Source organism: Balaenoptera borealis (assembly GCF_965194805.1).
Source record: "Balaenoptera borealis genome assembly, chromosome: 20".
Taxonomy (NCBI): domain Eukaryota; kingdom Metazoa; phylum Chordata; class Mammalia; order Artiodactyla; family Balaenopteridae; genus Balaenoptera; species Balaenoptera borealis.
This window is the reverse complement of record NC_138879.1, coordinates 54,920,156-54,943,031: the sequence shown is the minus strand read 5'-3', so window position 1 is coordinate 54,943,031 and position 22,876 is coordinate 54,920,156. Positions and strand designations below refer to the sequence as shown.

Here is a 22,876-nt window from a genome sequence, read left to right as displayed (position 1 = left end):
GTGCCCTTCTTTGCTCCCTGGCTGTGTTTGCTCAGCCTTCTGGGCCCAAGCCTGGAAATAGGCTGCAGCTTTTCAACAGGTTTTGGGAAAGACTATGATTCTACCAAATGATCTGTGCTTCCCTCCCCATGGCTCTGTCCTGGCCCACACTCGGCCAGTTTTCCCGATTAACCTTTCCCAACCAACATGGATCTGCGCCCTTTGCACGCAAAGCAAGAGAATTTAAATATTCTGTCTGTGGTTCTTACCCTACATGGCCTGGGCGGGCTGCAGAGTCTTCCCTGGACTTTATATTCAGCCACAGCCTGAGTATCGAGAGACTGTTTAAGAGATTTCTAACTCTACACTCAGCCTGGGCCCCAGCAGCAAAAGTCTCAGCTGAGGACACAGAAGCTGAAAGACCCTAGTGGATGTTTTCTTTGCATCCATGTGACCTCCTCTAAATGGTCATCATTGCAGAGCTGCTGCTTATTACCACCAACCCTTATGACTACCCGTTCATCAGCCAGGGTGAGATCCTGGTGGCCAGCATTGACGATGCCGAGGAGCTGCTGGCTACGGACGTAAGCAGAACGGGGAGAACGGGGTGGGCGCGGGGCTCCTCCTCCATCACTGGGGTCAACCGGCTGACATGCTGTCCTCCGATGCCAGAGCGCCATTGACATCCTGGGCTTCACCCCAGAGGAGAAATCTGGGCTCTACAAGCTGACAGGCGCCGTGATGCACTATGGGAACATGAAGTTCAAGCAGAAGCAACGGGAGGAGCAGGCAGAGCCAGATGGAACTGAAGGTACCACGTCACCGCGTCGGCCGTGCGCCAGGGCTAGGGTGCGTCCAGCTGAGATCACTCGGGGCCTCTTTTGAAAGCGGTTACTCCTTCTTCTGCCTAGAGAGGTGAACCTCTTCGGGGCTCAGATGCCTACAGGCATGGTTACTGCCCCGTCTGCTGAATCACTAGAATGGTCCTGCTTCAGATACAGTAAGGAGTGACCAGGGTTTTCTGGAACCCAGTGCCCCCTTTTCATAAAATTTATCATATTCTCTGAGTGACTCAGCTCCCGCTGGCCATAGGTAAGCAGTTTAGAGACACGGAATGTAAACACACAAAGATGGGCTGAGCTGAGCGTGGAAACATCCGGATGATTTTCAGAGTGGTTCTTCCACTTTGCCAAGCATCAGGGGTTTCCCTTGTAATCAGCCTTCTTTTCCTGCCAGTGGCTGACAAGACAGCCTATCTGATGGGCCTGAACTCTTCGGACCTCCTGAAAGCTTTGTGCTTCCCCAGAGTGAAAGTTGGGAACGAGTATGTTACCAAGGGCCAGACTGTGGACCAGGTAAGTGGCTGCCGCAGGTTGGGAAAGGACGCAGCACCCGACGGCCGCTGCCTCCAGACTCACTGGCTGGTCCCTCCGCACAGGTGCACCATGCCGTGAACGCCCTCTCCAAATCCGTCTATGAGAAGCTGTTCCTGTGGATGGTCACCCGCATCAACCAGCAGCTGGACACCAAACTGCCAAGACAGCACTTCATTGGCGTCCTGGACATTGCGGGCTTTGAGATCTTTGAGGTTTGTGTTACACTCATTTGGCTTTGTGTTGGGGGCTGGTTTTTGTGATCCTATAGGCAAGATGTCAAGGCAGCCCACACGTCATCCAGCATCACATCTTGGAAGAAAACTAGATGGAGGGTGGATCAGGTAGAAGAGAACGTGGAAGGGTTTGTATTATTTTAAGAGGGAGGAAGGCTTGTGTCAAGTGGAATTTTAAAGACATCCTCAAATGGATAAAAGAAAAAAAAAATCAAATGCAATTACTGACAATAGGGAGAGCCAGAAACAGAGAAGAAGTTGACAATAAGCCAACCATGCGATATTTTACATAAATATCCTACTGGCTCTGGGTTAGAAGCATATAGCCATTCATCAAAGCACATATTTGATGTCTGCCAGGTATAAGACTTGCAGGTGAAAAAAACATGAGCTTGTAGTTTGTAGAGGACAACAAGAAGTATGTAAGGCACACAGAAGACCAGCTACAGATACGGGAGCCCGTGGCCAGTGCCCGGAGAGGCCCAGACCGTGGACTCAGGAGAAGCATCTTCCAGCTGGAGATCAGAGAAGACTCCAAGGACACGTGATCTCAGCTGAGCCCAAGAATGTGCCCATACCTGAAAGCATAAATGAGCTGGCGAGAGCCCGAGACCATGAGGAGGAAGGCTGATGGGTCTTTGGTTTTGAAAGACGTCTAACTTTTCATGTGAACATTATGTTTTGGTGTTAGTATAACAGCCTGGAGCAGCTGTGCATCAACTTCACCAACGAGAAACTGCAACAGTTTTTCAACCACCACATGTTCGTGCTGGAGCAGGAGGAGTACAAGAAGGAGGGCATCGAGTGGACGTTCATCGACTTCGGGATGGACCTGGCCGCCTGCATTGAGCTCATCGAGAAGGTACCTGCTGTGTGCACTCAGTAACCGCCCCTCGCCGACCTGCTGCTTGACACTGCAGCTCATACTCACCCCGTATGCACCCTGCCTTGGTCCAGCCGATGGGCATCTTCTCCATCCTGGAAGAGGAGTGCATGTTCCCCAAGGCCACAGACACCTCCTTCAAGAACAAGCTGTATGACCAGCACCTGGGCAAGTCCAGCAACTTCCAGAAGCCCAAGGTGGTCAAGGGCAGGGCCGAGGCCCACTTCTCGCTGATCCACTACGCGGGCACCGTGGACTACAGCGTCTCGGGCTGGCTGGAGAAGAACAAGGACCCCCTGAACGAGACGGTGGTCGGCCTGTACCAGAAGTCCTCCAACAGGCTCCTGGCACACCTCTACGCCACCTTCGCCACGGCAGACGGTAACAGACTGCGCGGGGTGCCTTGGACCCGCACTTTTTCACTCCACTCAGCCCACAGGACTGGAACAGCTCTGTAGGTCTGCTAACAGCACATGCCATCTTTTCTTTCTTTCAGCTGACAGCGGAAAGAAGAAAGTTGCCAAGAAAAAGGGTTCTTCCTTCCAAACGGTCTCTGCCCTTTTCAGGGTAAGAAAGATACCAATTTATTTGCTTGTAATTGGTTTAAGTCATCTCAAAATGAGCAACGTAGAGATGCTAAACTTGATTTACTCAAGAATAGTGATGTGGTCTTAATCTGGTTACTGCCACTTAGGGAGGGTGAGTGGCAGTAGGATGACATACAGGCGAGGTCTAATGCATGGAGGACCAGAACTGAACTAGCACTTTAAACGGCATCAGCTGGGTGTGCTGGCTGGCCTGGGAGGCGAGTCCTCAGTACAAACTTCCCGACTTGCCTGAAGGACACAGGCAGTAGCATGTCAGGTGCCCAGTGGAGCTGGATACTTCTCTTGAGTTGATTTCAGAGGGCATTTTGCACTTGGTTAGTCTCTGGTGGTTCACTGTGAAGCAAAAGTCTGTTATATCAGTTATTTGTCTACACTTCTAGCCAAAGGATTATTAAAAGAAAGAGTTAAATAATATCTTTATTCCTTAGAATTTATGATAAATTTAAAATACATACCTTATTTTTTGGTTACAATATATCTCCGTGTTTGTAAAAGCCTATAGTAGGCTCACTATCAAATGTAATCTTTTTCTTTTAGGAAAACCTGAACAAGCTGATGTCAAATTTAAGAACAACCCACCCTCACTTTGTGCGCTGTATAATTCCCAACGAAACCAAAACCCCAGGTAAGACACCCGCTGGCTCTGAAGGTGGCACTCAGGTTCTGTGTGAAGCTGACGTTTGTTGCTTCTCTTCTCAGGGGCCATGGAGCACAGCCTTGTCCTGCACCAGCTGCGCTGTAATGGTGTCCTGGAGGGTATCCGCATCTGCAGGAAGGGGTTCCCAAACAGGATTCTCTATGGGGATTTTAAACAAAGGTGTGTAATAAAAATGTTCTATCTGCTTCTTGAGAAGATGTGTAAATGCTGGAACTTGAGAGGGAGAAATACTGGTATGAAAAGACCCGTTTCAAAAGAACAGCTATGGACTCCGTGTAGAATGATTAACCTACCACTCGGCCAAGGTATACAGTTTTCTCCCACATTTTCTCAGGAGCTTATCTGATATACAACATGTCAGAAAAACACCTGGTCTAAGAGTCAGTAGGCCTAGATTCTAGGCCACTATCTGGCCTGTGACCAAGAGCAAGCTTCCTTCCCTCTCTGGACCTTGGCCTTCTCGCCTCTTGGAAGAGAGGCCTGAACTGGTTTCCAAAGTTCATGTCTTTGCTAATAGTCTACGATATTTCTGTGTCCACAACGGCAGATACCGAGTGCTGAATGCCAGCGCCATCCCTGAGGGGCAGTTCATCGACAGCAAGAAGGCGTGTGAAAAGCTGCTGGCATCCATCGACATTGACCACACTCAGTACAAGTTTGGACACACCAAGGTACTGCATCAGCTCTGACAGATGTTGGCGTGTGGTCCCCGTTAGACTTCTCCAGAAAACTGACTCAAGTCATCCTTCTCCCCTCAAGGTGTTCTTCAAGGCTGGCTTGCTGGGAACCCTGGAGGAAATGCGGGATGACCGCCTGGCCAAGCTGATCACCCGGACGCAAGCCGTGTGCAGAGGGTTCCTCATGCGCGTGGAATTCCAGAAGATGGTGCAGAGAAGGTCGAGTGGGGTCTGTGCTCAGACCTGAGCTCTTCGGGAGAAGTGGGGAGTCTCTCTTAGAAAAAAACTGATGTTTTGTTTTTAGGGAGTCCATCTTCTGCATCCAGTACAACATCCGAGCCTTCATGAACGTCAAGCACTGGCCCTGGATGAAACTCTTCTTCAAGATCAAGCCCCTGCTGAAGAGTGCAGAGACGGAGAAGGAGATGGCCACCATGAAGGAAGAGTTCCAGAAAACCAAAGATGAACTCGCCAAGTCAGAGGCAAAAAGGAAGGAACTGGAGGAAAAATTGGTGACTCTAGTACAAGAGAAGAATGACCTGCAGCTCCAAGTACAAGCTGTAGGTGTTTAGGAATTTTTTTAAAAGTTTCCTTCTAGATTTGATTATTTAAGAAAACGATTTTTGGTGGGAGTTTTGCTTTTTAGTTGCGATGCTTCATAAAGGACTTCATATATAACAAAATACTGGAATGTCACAAATCTTATCTTTTAACCACTAAAGGAAATCGTGATTTTTTTTTTTTTTTTTTTTTTTTTAAGGAAAGTGAAAACTTGTTGGACGCAGAGGAAAGATGTGATCAACTGATCAAAGCCAAGCTCCAGCTGGAGGCAAAGATCAAGGAGGTGACTGAGAGAGCTGAGGATGAGGAAGAGATCAATGCTGAGCTGACGGCCAAGAAGAGGAAACTGGAGGACGAATGTTCGGAACTGAAGAAAGACATAGATGACCTTGAGCTGACACTGGCCAAGGTTGAGAAGGAGAAACATGCCACAGAGAACAAGGTGGTACACTCTTTGTGGGCCCTTCCAGCTTGATGTGGTCAATGCAAACCTGACTTGATCTCTTCTTATAATTGCCTGTGGCTTCTTCTTAGGTTAAAAACCTTACTGAGGAACTCGCTGGTTTGGATGAGACCATTGCAAAGTTAACCAGGGAGAAGAAAGCCCTCCAGGAGGCCCACCAGCAGACCCTGGATGACCTGCAGGCAGAAGAGGACAAAGTCAGTTCTTTGAGCAAAATCAAGAGTAAACTGGAACAGCAGGTGGATGATGTGAGTAGAGGGTGAGAACCGGGAGGCCGGGGCTCCGGGGCGGGAAGAGCCCCCGAGAATCCTCTGGTGCAAAGCATTCGTTCTCAAAAGGAAATGGTGCTTTTTGCAGCTGGAGAGCTCCCTAGAACAAGAAAAGAAGCTTCGTGTAGACCTGGAAAGGAACAAAAGGAAGCTTGAGGGAGACTTGAAGCTTGCCCACGAGTCCATATTGGATCTGGAGAATGACAAGCAACAGCTGGATGAAAGGCTCAAGAAGTGCGCCCCGAAACCACCAAGTTCAGATTTCCAGTTCCCGGGTATTTGGTCTTCACACGTTCCGCATTTCCCTTCACAGGAAGGATTTCGAGTACAGTCAGCTGCAAAGCAAAGTGGAAGATGAGCAGACTCTGGGCCTGCAGTTTCAGAAGAAAATCAAAGAGCTACAGGTAGGAGGCGTTGGGGATTTTTCTTTCACACGTGGTCACGTACAGTGGGTGGGGGGTGTCTATTGCACGTCATTAGAGCAAAGCGGGCAGGACCGTGGGTCTCCTTTCTGCTAGGCTGACACGGTAGTGATGAACAGTTTTTCCGTAATTGTAGACAAAGCACATAGTTGAAGTATTTCAAGTCCACATGCGGTTGGAATGGACTATATCCTGGGTGGCCGCTGCAGGGGTAATGCCTGTGTTGAGGCAGGAAAAACTCATGTCAGAGGAAATTCACAGCATTGGTATCGTACCGGGAGCAGTCCAAGAGCTGGTTTGTCTAATGGGAGGGGAAACTAGCCTGGTGTTGACACTGGAAGTCAAGAGTGTCGTGGGACGGCCTGCCCTCCTCACAGGCCCGCACCGAGGAGCTGGAGGAGGAGATCGAGGCGGAGCGGGCCTCCCGCGCCAAAGCAGAGAAGCAGCGCTCGGACCTCTCCCGGGAGCTGGAGGAGATCAGCGAGCGGCTGGAGGAGGCGGGGGGCGTCACATCCACCCAGATAGAGCTCAACAAGAAGCGGGAGGCCGAGTTCCTGAAGCTGCGCCGGGACCTGGAGGAGGCCACCCTGCAGCACGAGGCCACGGCGGCCGCGCTCAGGAAGAAGCACGCGGACAGTGTGGCCGAGCTGGGGGAGCAGATTGACAACCTGCAGAGGGTCAAGCAGAAGCTGGAGAAGGAGAAGAGCGAGTTCAAGCTGGAGCTCGACGACCTCGGCAGCAACGTGGAGAGCGTGTCCAAGTCCAAGGTGCGGGGTGGGGGGCGCCTCATCCTCAGGTGAGGGGGACCCTGCATCCTTCCCACCTGAGCACTGACTCAGCTTCCTCCCCCTTCTCAACCCTGCAGGCGAATCTGGAAAAAATCTGCCGCACTCTGGAGGATCAGTTAAGCGAGGCCAGGGGCAAGAACGAGGAAAGTCAGAGGAGCCTGAGTGAACTGACCACGCAGAAGTCACGTCTGCAGACGGAGGCCGGTGAGCGACGGGAAATGGCAGGGGCGGTGCCTCCTGGACACCTGGACAGAGGGCAACTGGTCAGAACGAAAGGCAGGGTTTGTTTGGGGGAGGATTTCTAGGGAAGCAGATTTTCAGGAGAGAGGCAATCAGAATAACCCACGAAAGCACCATTTAGAATGTCCCAAAGGAGGAGAGCACTGAAAGTTCAGTAAGAATGAGAGAGGCGTGTACTGGAATGAGGAGGGACTCAGAACACGGCCTGCTTCGAGCGCTTTCAAAATTAATGTAAGCCTGCCTCAAAAAGAACCTAGAGGGCACAAATGGGACTAGGAACCAAGCCCCATGGCTTTTCTACTTCTCGCTGCACATTAATGCAGATTCGTTGTCTGCAGTGGAGCGTTTTAAACAGTAAAGAAAGAAACACGGCCAATCTGTGTAGGCTCTTGGTGTGTGATAAAAATATAGGGGAACATTACCCGGGACTTTCACCTAGAAAACATGGCTCCCCCAGCGCTGGTCCTCCAGCTCATCATCACAGGTGAACCAGTCCTTTGTAGCAGCTCGACCAAGACAGTGAGAGAAAGAAGTTCAAGGGCCACTTCTACCATGATCTTGGGAGTTCACCCCTGGAGTCCGAAGGCCTCTCCCCCACCTTCTTTTTCTCTTACCTCTACATAAGCATATAAACCAGAACCACCGTAGCCACCCAAAAATCCAACTTCAAACTACTAAAGCTAGAAGTCCTAAGGAACGCAGCTAAGAGATGCAGTATTTCCCCCAGTGACAAATCAGCAAGCAGCTGGAAGCACCAGCCACTGAGAGGTCTGATGGGAGTGTTTAGGTGGTGAGGTCTTGGTTTACAATTATTCTTAAGTTTTATTGACAAAAGTTACTCCACGCTTCTGGAAGTTTACAACAGTATCTTACCAGGGTGTGCTTTCAGTTTCCTCTTCATGGACACATCCCTTCGCCGCCAAGAAAGGACCGCACCTTATAATTTACTCTCTCCCCAGATCTCAGCACAGTGCCTTACATACACAGTAGGAAGCTGGTGAGTGAGTGAATGATATAAAAATATTTTCCTTCTGGACACAGGTGAGCTGAGTCGTCAACTGGAAGAAAAGGAGAGCATAGTATCACAACTTTCCAGAAGCAAGCAAGCATTTACCCAGCAAGTAGAAGAGCTCAAGAGGCAATTAGAGGAAGAGAGCAAGGTACGTCACTGGCGGGAGTGCTCCCTGACCTAGTCTCCCAGTACCGCCTGCAGAAACAGAAGGCAACTTTACACATAGGTGATGGCAGCGGGAACACACTTGGATTGCATCATGCACACGGCACTAAAATAGTCATCCATTGGGGCCTCTCTGTCCTGATTTCTGCAGGCCAAGAGCGCCCTGGCCCACGCCCTGCAGTCCTCCCGCCACGACTGTGACCTGCTGCGGGAACAGTATGAGGAGGAGCAGGAAGCCAAGGCCGAGCTGCAGAGGACGCTGTCCAAGGCCAACAGCGAGGTGGCCCAGTGGAGGACCAAGTATGAGACGGATGCCATCCAGCGCACAGAGGAGCTGGAGGAGGCCAAGTACACAACTCTATTTGTCTTCAGAAGAAACAGAACTCCTAGATGATTGAGTGACAGAAGGCACCGACTTTAGAACTACTGGGGAGTGAATCTGTTACAATGTTTCCCCACCTTTTAGGTCTCTTAAGGCAGTTCTGTGCCAGTAGAGGGACCTGGTGTTAGCACATTTCATTGAGACAAACGACTTTGACCTTGGTTAGAGAAAAGGCAGGCTATTGATCACTGATTTTTAGCAGACAGGAAGTTCTCCTGGGCTTATGAAAGGAAATCGGCGTTTGAATCACATAAATGAGTGATTCCAACTTGATGAATAGTGATGTTCAGGAGGATTGAAACTTAAAGCATCTGCTTCTCTTTCATCTTCTTCCAGGAAAAAACTTGCTCAGCGCCTTCAGGATTCCGAGGAGCAGGTTGAGGCAGTGAATGCTAAGTGCGCCTCCCTGGAGAAGACCAAGCAGAGGCTGCAAGCAGAGGTGGAGGACCTGATGGTCGACGTGGACAGAGCCAACTCCCTGGCCGCCGCGCTAGACAAGAAGCAGAGGAACTTTGACAAGGTGCGGGGCGAGCGCCCCCTGCCGGCTGAGCACCGCGACGCAGGGGCACCTGCTGGCGCCTGACTCCGCCCCCGTAGCAGGGTGACCTCGGGCACGCCCCTGAAACAGAGTGGGAGTGGGATGCGGCTGGAGGTCCCTTTCAAACACTGCCAGTGGAAACGAGCCATGGCCTCCAATGTGTCCAGTCCCGAGCGTTTTTGTTCCCCCACACAGCTCGTCTGTCTGGGGGGCTGATGTGGGAATCCAACTCGGGTCCCACTGCGAGGCTTTGTGGCAGCTTCCCTTTCAGTATGACAGGTAAGGTTGATTTGAAACAAAGTTTTAATGAAATATTTAGAAGTGCAGGGCCATTTTCATATTGGGAAAAGGGCAATTCGGCCCAGCTAATTCCTTCTCAAAGGATCCACTTGCTTTTTATAGAGGGCAGTGGTTACTGACCAGTGACTGATCTTGAGTCAATTTATGCAACGAAATCTTGGTTAGTCAACAGTCAGGAACAAGGGGCTAGGCAAGCGACTTGGCAGAGGCGGCCCCAATTCTCAGAGCGCTCACCCTCACGGGTGTACTCAGATAGAAACTAGAGGAGGGCAGCTCGTGAACAGAGGCGCCTTCCTCCCCGGTGCTGCAGGTGCTCGCCGAATGGAAGACCAAGTGTGAGGAGAGCCAGGCGGAGCTGGAAGCGTCTCTGAAGGAGTCCCGCTCCCTGAGTACTGAGCTCTTCAAGCTGAAAAATGCCTATGAAGAAGCCTTAGATCAACTTGAAACTGTGAAACGGGAAAATAAGAATTTAGAGCGTAAGCAATTTGTCTGAAATCCTGCTTCATGCTATTGCCAGAGCGTGGGGCTGGAGGGCCGTGACTGCAGGACCCAAACGCCTATGCGAGAGTCCGTTACTGCACACACAGGAAGCATTCAGATCCGAGGGGCTGTTTCTGAGTCTCTCTATATACAGTATCTTATCTCTAGGAAACAGCATCCTTAGAACTGTGATAAACTAGTTAAAAGCATTTGGTTGGTGCTTACTCTGCCTGGAAAACTGCACAGAGGACGTTCCAAGGCAACCAAACCTCTTTCTTTGCAGAGGAGATAGCAGATCTCACAGAACAAATTGCTGAAAACGGTAAAACCATCCATGAACTGGAGAAATCAAGAAAGCAGATCGAGCTGGAAAAGGCTGATATCCAGCTGGCTCTTGAGGAGGCAGAGGTGAGCAGAACGCCGGCGAGGCATTGGCCTGGAACAGATGCTGTGATGGTGGGGCTCCAGCTTGGGAGGCCAGCCGGCCCCGATCTGGGTCTGTAAAGTCACGGTCCTAATGCCGGCTCCTTTCCTATCAAATTGCATGGACTAATACCCGTGAATACCTGTGAATTATCTTGAACTTAACTGGAGAAAATCATTACGTTAAAATAGGTCTAAAAATGAGACTTTACAAAAATCTTAGATGAATTTAAAATATCTATAAAGTGCCTTAAGCGCCTAAGAAATGTGATGATTTAAATGTTATTGTTTGATAGTATAATAAAAACAAAGTGCAATGAAACATTCTATTTCTGCACTGAAGGTAAGTTAGGGATTTTTTTTTAAAAAGATAGTTTTGAATATTGTAGAGTTAGAATTACAAACATTCTATTGGAGTTTTTTTGCCCCAAAGAGTAGTGTAGCAGGCTCTATCCCATCACTGGTACTATTTCTGTCTTGTTCTTGTTCTTCAAAGGCCGCTCTTGAGCATGAAGAGGCCAAGATCCTCCGAATCCAGCTGGAACTCTCACAAGTGAAGTCAGAAATCGATAGAAAGGTGGCCGAGAAAGACGAAGAGATCGAGCAGCTGAAGAGGAACTACCAGAGGGCAGTAGAGACGATGCAGAGCGCCCTGGACGCCGAGGTGCGGAGCCGGAACGAGGCCATCAGGATCAAGAAGAAGATGGAGGGGGACCTGAACGAAATCGAGATCCAGCTGAGCCACGCCAACCGCCAGGCTGCAGAGACCCTCAAACACCTCCGGAGCGTCCAGGGGCAGCTGAAGGTTTGCGAGCTCCCTGGTGGGAAGCCTCTCCCACCCTCAGACACGCACAGCTGTCGGCTGGGCTCATGGTCCTCAGGCCTCAGCTTCAGCCGGACGTTTCTGTTACTGTCTGGCCAGGATACCCAGCTCCACCTGGATGATGCTCTCCGGGGCCAAGAGGACCTGAAGGAGCAGCTGGCGATCGTGGAGCGCAGAGCCAACCTGCTGCAGGCCGAGATCGAGGAGCTGCGGGCCACCCTGGAGCAGACGGAGAGGAGCAGGAAGATGGCAGAGCAGGAGCTCCTGGACGCCAGCGAGCGCGTCCAGCTCCTGCACACCCAGGTCAGGGGACGGGAGGGGAGGGGAGACGGGGGGTGGGGGGGGACCTGCGCTCAGACACGCCTGGGTAACTCCACTCCTCCCGCCCCAGAACACCAGTCTCATCCACACCAAGAAGAAGCTGGAGACAGACCTCATGCAGCTCCAGAGTGAGGTTGAGGACGCCAGCAGGGACGCGAGGAACGCTGAAGAGAAAGCGAAGAAGGCCACCACGGACGTGAGGCTCCCCCTGCCCTGCGTGGCTGCCAGGATTGCATTTCCTCAAAGCCCCCTTCCTCTCCAACCCATTAGACAGGGTGGGGCCTTCCCAGGGCACATGTGGTGTGAGTTCTGCTCCAGAAGCGCTCCCCACCTCCCCGGGAACTCAGCATGTCTCCTCCCGCACATTTAAATGGTGGACATGAGAAATGTTGGAGTGTGGATAAAAAAAGACCGGAAGGGATTATATTCGTTTCTTATGCCCTTGGAGAGGTATGCTCTTTTTTCCTTCAACGTATGACTGATTCCCAATATAAAAATGAGACCCTCAGATGTCAGGATCCCACCAAATGTCACCTCACAGGAAGCTGGCTTCCCTCCCACCAGCACCCAGCCTTCCTGCTCCAGAGGCCTTGGTTCTGGGCTTGTGGCCCCCACAGCGCCACCTGCTGCTCGATGGAGGGCACAACCTCGTGACGATTCCTCCTTGCTTGCTCAGGCACCCCCAGCTCCCTAGAGGCCTTCCCTTAGCCTCATTACCCCACACCCGTGATGCTAGGTTATGAACTCAGAATTCTCTAAGTCACGGGTTGGTGATAATGGTGATAAGGAAAGAAGGAACTTCCTTGGAGTTGGGGAGGTCCCAAGGAGGCCAGTTTAAGAAAGGGAAGAAACTATTTCCCATCCAGCCCTTGAAGGTTTCCCTTCTTAGCTTATGTTACGTGCCTGGTGCAGCTCTTCTCAGATCCCACGGTGGAGCTGTGGGCTCAGTCATCCCGTCACCTATTGTCCTTTGTCATCAGCATGGCTCTGGTCCTCCGGGTACCCAGATTTCGACAGCCCCAAGCACTTGACCTTGGTCTGCATCTGAGCGGGATGGTGTGCTTTCCAGGCGGCCATGATGGCCGAGGAGCTGAAGAAGGAGCAGGACACCAGCGCCCACCTGGAGCGGATGAAGAAGAACCTGGAGCAGACGGTGAAGGACCTGCAGCGCCGCCTGGACGAGGCTGAGCAGCTGGCCCTGAAGGGCGGCAAGAAGCAGATGCAGAAGCTGGAGGCGCGGGTACGTGCAGGACAGACCCCCGCCTCCGCAGAGCCTTCCGGCCTCTCCCGTGCGCGCTCCAGCCCCAGACTAACTGACACACGTTCCCCCAGATCCGAGAGCTGGAGTGTGAGCTTGAAGCGGAGCAGAAGAAGAACGCCGAGTCTGTCAAGGGCCTGAGGAAGTATGAGCGGCGGGTCAAGGAGTTAACTTACCAGGCAAGTACAAAGAAACCCCATGGCCATTTCCCCTGTGCCGTGCAAACAGCCCCCCGGGTCCTCTCTCCAGACAGCAGGGAGAAATCCTTCAGCCCCAGAGAACTGGGGCCTCTTGCATCCCGCCGGCCCCTGGCTGAGTACTGCCCCATGTTCTCTCTCAGTGCGAAGAGGACCGGAAGAACGTGCTGAGATTACAGGATCTGGTGGACAAGCTTCAAGTGAAGGTCAAGTCCTACAAGAGGCAGGCCGAGGAGGCTGTAAGTCAGCGGGACCCCAGCGCGGCGCCGGGCCTGCTTCTCCCTGTGAGCCCCAGGGAGGCGCTCGCTGATCGTACCCGTCCCGGCTCTTTGCTTTTAGGATGAACAAGCCAACGCTCATCTCACCAAGTTCCGAAAAGCTCAGCATGAGCTGGAGGAGGCTGAAGAACGGGCCGATATTGCCGAATCTCAAGTCAATAAGCTGCGCGCGAAGACCAGAGACTTCACCTCCAGCCGGGTAGGTGGTCCCGCGGCACTGGGTGGGGAGGGCGATGCGGCGGCGGGAGCTGTGGCTCCCGGGGAGGAACCCGCCGTGATGGACGGGACCTTGGAGAACCTTCGACTTTAGAACTGGTCAGTCTCGGGCTCAGGAAGGGAAAGGATTTGCTTAAAGCCACGTAGCTGCGTAGAGCCCGGCTAAACCCAGGTCTGTGAGTCCCAGTAGCACACCGTCCTGAACAGCGGCGAGCGGTTCCTGCGTGGGTTCGGGCGCCCTCTGCCGGCCGGCCGCCCGCCGTCTCTGCGCTCACTGTAGGCGTAGGTTCCTAGATCCCTGGGCTGTTCTGAGGACCAGGCTCTCAGGCTGTGGGGTGACGGCCGCCACGTCTGCACTCGTGTATCCGCCTGCGATCCAAGGAATATCCCGTGTCCCGCTGAGGAGACAGACAAGCAAGCAACCCCAGATGCTCGCTGGGAGGGGGAGTGGCCGGAAATGCGGCTCTGCCATCTGACAGAACTCAAAATGCCCACTTTCTCCCCAGATGGTGGTCCATGAGAGTGAAGAGTGAGTGATCCTACGCTGGAACAGGACAGAAAATATGCGAAATATGTATTTTCATGGTTCCTGACCCTTATACTTAATTTCCATGTGATTGCTTTTCACATGCAATAAATTTTGCTTTGTTTTCAATTTGGGGCTGTGTCATTCTATTTGTTTTCTCTTCCCGGTGTGGAAATGGTTCATTGGTGGTATTTATGCCCGATGTTGAAATCTCGGTATGCAGATGGCTTGATAAAGTCATTTGGCCTATTTTCAGGTGCATGTATGTGGGGACAGGGAGAGATTGCTTTTGGTTTAAATTTGAGATTAGGGCAGAAATAAAAAGTACTCACTCCTAGGTTAACCACTGCTTTGGTGGGAGGAAGGGGAGATTGCCCAAAGAGTCATCTCCCACTATGACATGAGGGAAACACGAAGGTTCGGTTCAGGAAAGCCCCGTCTCAAGTTGAATAGGGTTTTAAGGCAGAGGCCAGAGTCCCCCTACATCTTCTCAGGGAACTACCCTGGAATCTCGTAAAAGTTTGTCAGGCAGCGCTCCACGCAAGCGCTGTGCTAACTACTAGGAATATACAAATGAGTAAAATAGCGTCTGGTCCCTCCAAGAACTCGGGGTAAGTCTACCACTGAGGTGCTGAGAAAACTGGACAGCTACATGTAAAAGAACGAAATTAGAACACTCCCTAACAAACACCATACACAAAAATAATAAACTCAAAATGGATTAAAGACCTAAATGTAAGGTCAGACACAATAAAACTCTTAGAGGAAAACACAGGCAGACCACTCTATGACCTAAATCACAGCAAGATCCTTTTTGACCCACCTCCTAGAGAAATGGAAATAAAAACAAAAATAAATGGGACCTAATGAAACTTAAAAGCTTTTGCACAGCAAAGAAAACCATAAGCAAGACGAAAAGACAACCCTCAGAATGGGAGAAAATATTTGCAAACGAAGCAACTGACAAAGGATTAATCTCCAAAATATACAAGCAGCTCATGCAGCTCAGTATTAAAAAAAAACAACCCAAACCAAAAATGGGCAGAAGACCTAAATAGACATTTCTCCAAAGAAGATATACAGATTGCCAACGAACACATGAAAGGATGCTCAACATCACTAATCATTAGAGAAATGCAAATCAAAACTACGATGAGGTATCACCTCACACCGGTCAGAATGGCCATCATCAAAAAATCTACAAACAGTAAGTGCTGGAGAGGGTGTGGAGAAAAGGGAACCTTCTTGCACTGTTGGTGGGAGTGTAAATTGATACAGCCACTATGGAGAACAGTATGGAGGTTCCTTAAAAAACTAAAAATAAAACTACCATACGACCCAGCAATCCCACTACTGGGCATATACCCTGAGAAAACCATAACTCAAAAAGAGTCATGTACCACAATGTTCATTGCAGCTCTATTTACAATAGCCAGGACATGGAAGCAACCTAAGTGTCCATCAACAGATGAATGGATAAAGAAGATATGGCACATATATACAATGAAATACTAGTCATCCATAAAAAGAAATGAAATTGAGTTATTTGTAGTGAGGTGGATGGACCTAGAGGCTGTCATACAGAGTGAAGTAAGTCAGAGAGAGAAAAACAAATACCGTACGCTAACGCATATATATGGAATCTAAAAAAAAAAAAAAAAAAAAAAAGGTTCTGAAGAACCTAGGCGGAAGGACAGGAATAAAGATGCAGACGTAGAGAATGCACTTGAGGACACGGGGAGGGAGAAGGGTAAGCTGGGACGAAGTGAGAGAGTGGCATGGGCATATATATACACTACCAAATGTAAAATAGTGGGAAGCAGCTGCATAGCACAGGGAGATCAGCTCAGTGCTTTGTGACCACCTAGAGGGGTGGGATAGAGAGGGTGGGATAGGGAGACGCAAGAGGGAGGGGATATGGGGATATACGTATGCATATAGCTGATTCACTTTGTTATACAGCAGAAACTAACACACCATTATAAAGCAATTATACTCCAATAAAGATGTTAAAAAAATTTAAAAATTAAAAAAAAAAGTCTACCACTGAGTTCTTGGCTCAGTCTGCACTGTTTCAAAGCTGCGCAACAGAAAATCTCACCCCTTATCAAGGGTAAACCTGTCTTTAGCATAAGGGAAAATACAGCAGGAAGTCAGAAAACTACCTGGACGACCTACTACCGGAAACAGCATCTTCAAACGTAGAATCATTTGTTCATCGTTATCAGAAATAGTTGTCAAGTTCCCTTCTTTATCTGATTCTAGGTGATTAGATGACCCAGCTTGACTCAGGAGGAGTTAAAGGCCCAGGGGAGTTCAGCGCCTCCTGGGATTTGTCATTCTACAGAAAGAAGGCCACTATGGATGTCAGATTTGGCCTATCAGTGATTTCAGATAATTTTACCTCAAAGACCACATCTCTTTGATGTGCTTTCAATGCTTTCTGGCAACAATGTGACTAGAAAGTGTGTGTCCTCCTGGTGGTGGCTGTTACTGAGAGGAAATCACAGCAGTGAGAACAAGCCTGGTCCCGACCCTGGCCTGAGGCTGGGCCCAAAGGGCTGCAGTTGCTCTGAGCCTCTCAGTCTGTACAAGGACAGCTATCGGCTGCCTTCTGGGGAAAGTGGGGGATAGAAAAAGAAAATGAAGCTTCTCATTACAGAGGTATTCAAACTGGTAGATGAAGAATGAATGAAAGACCTGGCATGTCACCACTGTAATATGAATTATGAGCCCCTGATGAATTATGGCTACTAGCATCACAAAAATAAGACAACCGGACATGACACGCCTCCTGACAGAAGTATATACACCACTGCCCAGGAAGAATTCCTGCCAGCAATCTAACAGGGGTCTGATCAAGACCCTAAATGTGTCCACCAACTTACAGGAAGAGCAGAAACAGACCCAAGATACAACCAATAAACTCCAGGATACGAGGAACTCAACTGAACACAACATCTAGTTTTTTCAATAAATAAATTGCAAGGAAAAATACATTAAAGAAATGGAAGGGGGACTATAGATTAAAGGAGACTTAGACCTACCCACCAATTGCTCTGCTTGGACCTTGTTAGGATACATACATGTGTATCCCATCTGGTAAAATTCGAATACTGACTGGATATTCGATGATGATATGGGATTATTGTTCATTTTCAAGGTAATATTGTGATTATGTTTTCTAAAATAGTCCTTATCTTTAAAAAATACATAATAAAATACAGATAAGAGGGACTTCCCTGGTGGCGCAATGGTTAAGACTCCGAGCTCCCAATGCGGGGGCCCGGGGTTCAATCCCTGCTCAGGGAACTAGATCCCACACGCATGCCACAACTAAGGAGCCCACCTGCCACAACTAATGAGCCCAAGTGCCGCAACTAAGGAGCTGGTGCTGCCTGCAACTAAGGAACCCGCTTCCCACAACTAAGGAGCCTGCCTGCTGCAACTAAGACCCAGCGCAACCAAATAAATAAATATTTTTTTTAAAAATACAGATAAGAAAGGAAGAAAGAAAGAAAAAAAGAAGGCAGGTAAGCAGGAACGGCCACCTTTGCAGTGAACTTGTTTCATAGAATTTCAGACAAAGGATTGAAAAAAAGAGGCCCCTGATGCATTTTATGCAGAACTGGGCCACAAACTTGAAAACCTCTGAGACTGTAGGACCTGACACGTCCACACACTGGCAAAGTGCAATATTTCCCATGAAGGTGAAGATGAGGAGATGGGTTCTGGAAGCAATCCATAACTATCTCTTTTAGGCTCTGATTTTGTGAAGGATAAAATGGAAAAATTCATTTTCTCTGAGTTAATACTGTGACCAACTGTGCCAGTGTTCATTTATTCCACGAAGCAAAGGATGCCCATGAGTATAGAAAATATAAGCCCTGTTACTGTGGAGAGAAAGAAAAGCACGAATCTCATTCCAAATAAGGCCCTACCGTGCCCCACGTGGGAGCAGGTGTGTCTGGGAACGGAGAGGAGGAGGGTGGACTCAGCCCCTGTCCCTGAACTCCTTCCCCGGGCTCTCAGCACCGCATATTGACTCAGTGATGACAAGACAGGACTATCGCCCCGCCCCTGCTTTACAGATGAAGAAACGGAACCACAGAGTAGCTTGCTCGAGGTCAAGATGGCAGAGCTGCGATTCTCTCCAGATCCCAAGACTCCTTTACACTACAAAGTGCCACCTACCTGAGCAGCTGGGAAACAGATGCAAGAAATATAATAGCTTGAGGAGGTGGGCTCAGGGGTGAGGGTCCATCAGAACTGGATGGATAAACTCACAGTGTACATGTTTTTCCTTTTGACTGCTGACTATTTCCGTTAACTTCCTCCAGGCCTCCACTATAGCCCTTCTCTTGACCACCAACCCAGCCCACCCCATCTTCGGAGAGTCTCCCCTCAGACAGGCCAAATTCAGTAGGAACTTGGGTGACTTAGCTCATTTGCAATATCTCCTGGTCCTTTTGCACATGAATCCCAAAACAGGATGGCAAAAAAGGGTGAAGGTGCCGCCTTCCGGATAAGTTCTTTGGGTGGAATCCCACTACCTCCAGATTAACGGCCAGTTCAAGTTACTTTTCCTTTTTCTAAATAGACTCACTTTTCTCTTCTATTTTTCCTGGTACTTGGACATAGAATTTATTTTTTCCCCTGTAATTCTTACACTATCCAGAAAACTCTTCCTGGATTCTTTACTGAGCCTCGAATCTCTTGGCAGTAGATTTCTATTTTTTATTACTTTTATAATTTTTTAATTATACAAAAAATACGTGCTCAACACAGGATTTAAAAAAACGTATCTGTCAACTCTAAAGAGACCGCGGGCTAGGACTCCTTTATTTGGAAGTGATGAGATCTTGATTTACGATTTGCAGAGGGCCCCCTTCTTAACAACATGCAAGGGGTTCAGCTTCTAATAGGAGCAACGTGTCCTCACGGGGGGCAAGTGGCTGCAGCCGGCTGGGGAGGGCAGCCTTCCCTTCCTCCACGCCTGGTCCCCGCGACAGCTGAGCGCTTTAATAAAGCAAAGCGTGCCTGGGAATGTGGGCTGAGGAAGCTGCCCAGAACACAGAGGCCTGTTTCCACCCCTCCCAATAATCCCACTGCTAAAAACATCTGAGGCTGAGAGGTCCCGAGGCTGCTTGCTTGGGGCTGAGCCGTGATCCGGTTACACTGAGCAAGGCCGAGACATTCCGGAGGCCCTTGTGCCCACACTTGCAGCAGCTGGGGCCCAGGAGGGCACCGATTATTTTTAGCTAAGATGTTTCATGCTTTCCATGGCAGTGAGGGGCAAGTAGCCTGGGCATTTGGTGGCCTTCTCCATGTTTTATCAACTTAGAGGTGGCCCTGAGGAGCCCTGAGGAGGTCCAGGGAGCAGATGATAGTCACCCTTAGGCCACCTTTGTCAAGAACCTGACACCAGCTTGTGGAGAGAAGGAGCATCTCAGATAAAGAAATTGGACCATTGTCATCAGCAGAGGGTTACTCGGTGACCCAGAGACACACAAATAAATGAGATGGAAACTTGAACCGCAAGGACCGTCAAGGAGATATAAATATTCAAATAATGATGATGGAAAACAAATCAAAACAAAACACAGAGGTATGGGAGACTGAGGAAGGTGACCGGGTGACATGCTTTCATAATCAGAGACCAAAAGAAAGTCAATCCCTTTAGCAGTGAGTACAGTGCTGTGTACACAGCAGGCGCTCAATGCATGTGCTGAACTGAACTCCTAGTAAGAAGGGAAAAGAGGTGGGGGACTCTGTGTGCCTGGGGAGAACCGGCTCTTCTGACTTTCTGCTTCTCCTGTCACTAATAAAGACACAATAATAACCCAGAAGCCGGTCTTTACCAATCTGTCAGCAATCCTAACCATACACTTGAATTTCTTGGCTTCCTGAAACGATGGGTGTGGGCACGGCTATGTGTAGCTCACACTGGCTCAGAAGCCTGGAGAGAGAGTCAAGTACCCCTGAGGAGGCCCAGGGGGGCGAGGTGCTGCCGTGTGAAGACCGCGCCCGGTGCGGAGCCGGCATCGCCCCACGCTTTGCCGCTACCCGTCTCGGGTCTGTGGTCTCACACACTGACTCATTCACCTGTCGTTTACCAGCTGCCCACTACGTGCCCAGGAACAGGAAAGAGGCGGACAGAAGTCTCCAAGAAAGCCAGACCAGGAAAAGGGACAGAGGCCTCCGGCTCTGAGGTCCCAAGTCTGGCGGCACAAACGTTTCCAAATACGGCGCAGCCTCAGCGCGGGACGGGATTAGCATCGCGGCAGCTGCACCTATTTTGGGCCTGGGGGTCTCTGTCCCCTGGGCAACAGGTGTGGAGACGTGAGGAACAAGGCATTTACATGGGCTTATTTTGGGGGCTTCCTGGCCTCATGCCCAGGGGTCAGAGCCAGCCTTTCACATAAGGGTCCTCAGCTAGAAACCCAACACCTTCTGTCTCCCTAGGGGCCCACTGGCCTGTCTCCCCTCCACCCCCAGGCTTGCTTGAGACGCCCACCAAGCGGAGTCAAGTCAGGGAGGCAGAGAGAAGTCGGACCCTTCTCGCCACCCACCCCAGTGCTCATGTCCTGGTGCCCAGCGGTGGGGACGAGGGGAACGTGCCTGGGACCAGACACCATTTAGGCTCTGTCCTAAAATGCGCTCTCCAGATCATTCCCACACCAGCCCATGAGGCAGCGAAGACGGGGTGGTCCCTTTTGGAAAGGAGACTAAAGGACACGAGTTTTTCTCTGTTTAAGCGACTTGCCTTCAGTCCCACAGTAAATCCAGACCACAGAGGGTCTTAGGTGTAGTGTCATGAGTGACCAATAGACATACACTGAGTCAGTGTGACGTGGCCACAATCAACCTCCCAGGGCCAAGAGCGTGCAGCCCACAGGGCCCATTCTCGCCTTCCGAGTGGTCCTGAGGGACGCGGCAGCACAGGCGCTGGGAGGTCCCCCGGGAGGACCAGCTGGTCCTGATGTAATCGGAGGGGCCTTGAATAGAGTGTCTTCTGCCACCTGCTTCCCACCTCCGTCCGTGTCTCCCTAGGGAGGGGTCAGAGTGGCAGCACCAACGGGGCTGCCCCCAAGCCTACAATCGGTCCTGTCAGCCATGAGGGACCCCCAAACTTCTGAACCCCAAACAGCTCTACAGCTGGGATTCGAATTCCCAACTCTGGTCCCAGGGACATTTCCGCTGCCTGAGTGGCTCGGTGCTGACGCTCAGTTCACGCTCGCTCGACCTGCCCTGCCTTGCAATCCTGAGCAGTCTACTGCCTTCATTTCATCCTCTGAAATATGGGGTTAAAGATGAACACGGGCCGTTTCTGTGGCTCGAGCCATCTCTGTAAGGAAATATTAAGAGTAGTTCCATGTTTGAAATCATCCTGAGCTCCTGAGATAAAAAGACAGTTTGAATATTAATCATTACAGCAAAGGAAGAAGCAATTTTGTCTCTCCCTGCCTTTCATGGTTGCATGGAAACCCCTCCTGGGTTTTGAAGGCTGGTGATGTGAAGATGTGGGGTCTGAGGTTCACTCAGGTCACAAGTCATCTGGCCAAAAGATAGGGTTCAAGGCAACCAAAGTCACAGCCAAGTCCACGCAAATTACTCGATAGGGCTTCGTCCTCCCGAGTCCTCCTATTTGAAACACATCTCCAACCTGTCACTGCTCTGCCCAGACGCCATCAGTGTTCCCCTCTGCCTACCGGCTGAGCACACACGCCCTGCCTGTGCCCCACGTGCCCGCAAACGTGCTCCTCCCACCCGGCCACCTCCCCCAGGGCCGCCTCCACGAGTTGGAATCCTAACCTATCTCGGGCCCTCTTGGTCCTCTGCACCCACCAGCGGTCATGACCTGAGACCTGGCACACATTTCCGGGGGCATGTTTTTATTCCCTGTACTCTCCCTAAGGAGGAGTTGGGACTTCCTGTCTTCCTCATCTTTGTATCACAGTTCCTATCCCAATACCTTGTATTTCAAACACACACACACACACACACACACACACACACACACACAGCTTCGTCACTGGCAGTACTAGGATGAGAACTAGGAGTAAGGAAATTCCAGTTCCAGTCTGTTTTTTCTTTTAACATCTTTATTGGAGTATAATTGCTTTACGATGGTGTGTTAGTTTCTGTTTTTATAACAAAGTGAATCAGTTATACATATACATATATCCCCATATCTCTTCCCTCTTGCGTCTCCCTCCCTCCCACCCTCCCTATCCCACCCCTCTAGGTGGTCACAAATCACCGAGCTGATCTCCCTGTGCTACGTGGCTGCTTCCCACTAGCTGTCTATTTTACATTTGGTAGTGTATATATGTCCATGCCACTCTCTCACTTCGTCCCAGCTTACCCTTCCCCCTCCCCGTGTCCTCAAGTCCATTCTCTACGTCTGTGTCTTTATTCCTGTCCTGCCCCTAGGTTCTTCAGAACCATTTTTTTTTTTTTTTTAGATTCCATATATATGTGTTAGCATACGGTATTTGTGTTTCTCTTTCTGACTTACTTCACTCTGTATGACAGACTCTAGGTCCATCCACCTGACTACAAATAACTCAATTTCGTTTCTTTATTATATGGCTGAGTAATATTCCACTGTATATATGTGCCACATCTTCTTTATCCATTCATCTGTCGATGGACACTTAGGTTGCTTCCGTGTCCTAGCTATTGTAAATAGAGCTGCAATGAACATTGTGGTACATGACTCTTTGAATTATGGTTTTCTCAGGGTATATGCCCAGTAGTGGGATTTCTGGGTCATATGGTAGTTCTATTTTTAGTT

General features: G+C 50.0%; 1 protein-coding gene across 4 annotated transcripts in view; it reads left to right on the top strand.

The window, feature by feature from the left end:
- Nucleotides 1-14,205, top strand: part of LOC309618859 (myosin-3) — a 47,233-nt gene extending 33,028 nt beyond the window's left edge. For 3 of the 4 annotated variants that reach the window (XM_082373262.1, XM_082373264.1, XM_082373263.1), the window contains 30 exons: nt 460-563; nt 652-790; nt 1,216-1,334; nt 1,418-1,567; nt 2,280-2,450; nt 2,546-2,852; nt 2,968-3,038; nt 3,617-3,704; nt 3,779-3,896; nt 4,285-4,408; nt 4,497-4,633; nt 4,719-4,974; nt 5,175-5,417; nt 5,510-5,686; nt 5,796-5,941; nt 6,021-6,111; nt 6,507-6,896; nt 6,995-7,121; nt 8,199-8,317; nt 8,486-8,682; nt 9,053-9,236; nt 9,865-10,030; nt 10,318-10,442; nt 10,954-11,583; nt 11,672-11,797; nt 12,671-12,841; nt 12,934-13,038; nt 13,200-13,295; nt 13,396-13,533; nt 14,057-14,205. In XM_082373262.1, the coding sequence (XP_082229388.1) occupies nt 460-563; nt 652-790; nt 1,216-1,334; nt 1,418-1,567; nt 2,280-2,450; nt 2,546-2,852; nt 2,968-3,038; nt 3,617-3,704; nt 3,779-3,896; nt 4,285-4,408; nt 4,497-4,633; nt 4,719-4,974; nt 5,175-5,417; nt 5,510-5,686; nt 5,796-5,941; nt 6,021-6,111; nt 6,507-6,896; nt 6,995-7,121; nt 8,199-8,317; nt 8,486-8,682; nt 9,053-9,236; nt 9,865-10,030; nt 10,318-10,442; nt 10,954-11,583; nt 11,672-11,797; nt 12,671-12,841; nt 12,934-13,038; nt 13,200-13,295; nt 13,396-13,533; nt 14,057-14,083 (5,042 nt within the window). In that variant the 3' untranslated portion in view covers nt 14,084-14,205. The remainder of the gene's footprint in view (nt 1-459; nt 564-651; nt 791-1,215; nt 1,335-1,417; nt 1,568-2,279; nt 2,451-2,545; nt 2,853-2,967; nt 3,039-3,616; nt 3,705-3,778; nt 3,897-4,284; nt 4,409-4,496; nt 4,634-4,718; nt 4,975-5,174; nt 5,418-5,509; nt 5,687-5,795; nt 5,942-6,020; nt 6,112-6,506; nt 6,897-6,994; nt 7,122-8,198; nt 8,318-8,485; nt 8,683-9,052; nt 9,237-9,864; nt 10,031-10,317; nt 10,443-10,953; nt 11,584-11,671; nt 11,798-12,670; nt 12,842-12,933; nt 13,039-13,199; nt 13,296-13,395; nt 13,534-14,056) is intronic. The other variant, XM_082373265.1, reaches the window with a different exon arrangement.
- Nucleotides 14,206-22,876: the final 8,671 nt, after the last annotated feature.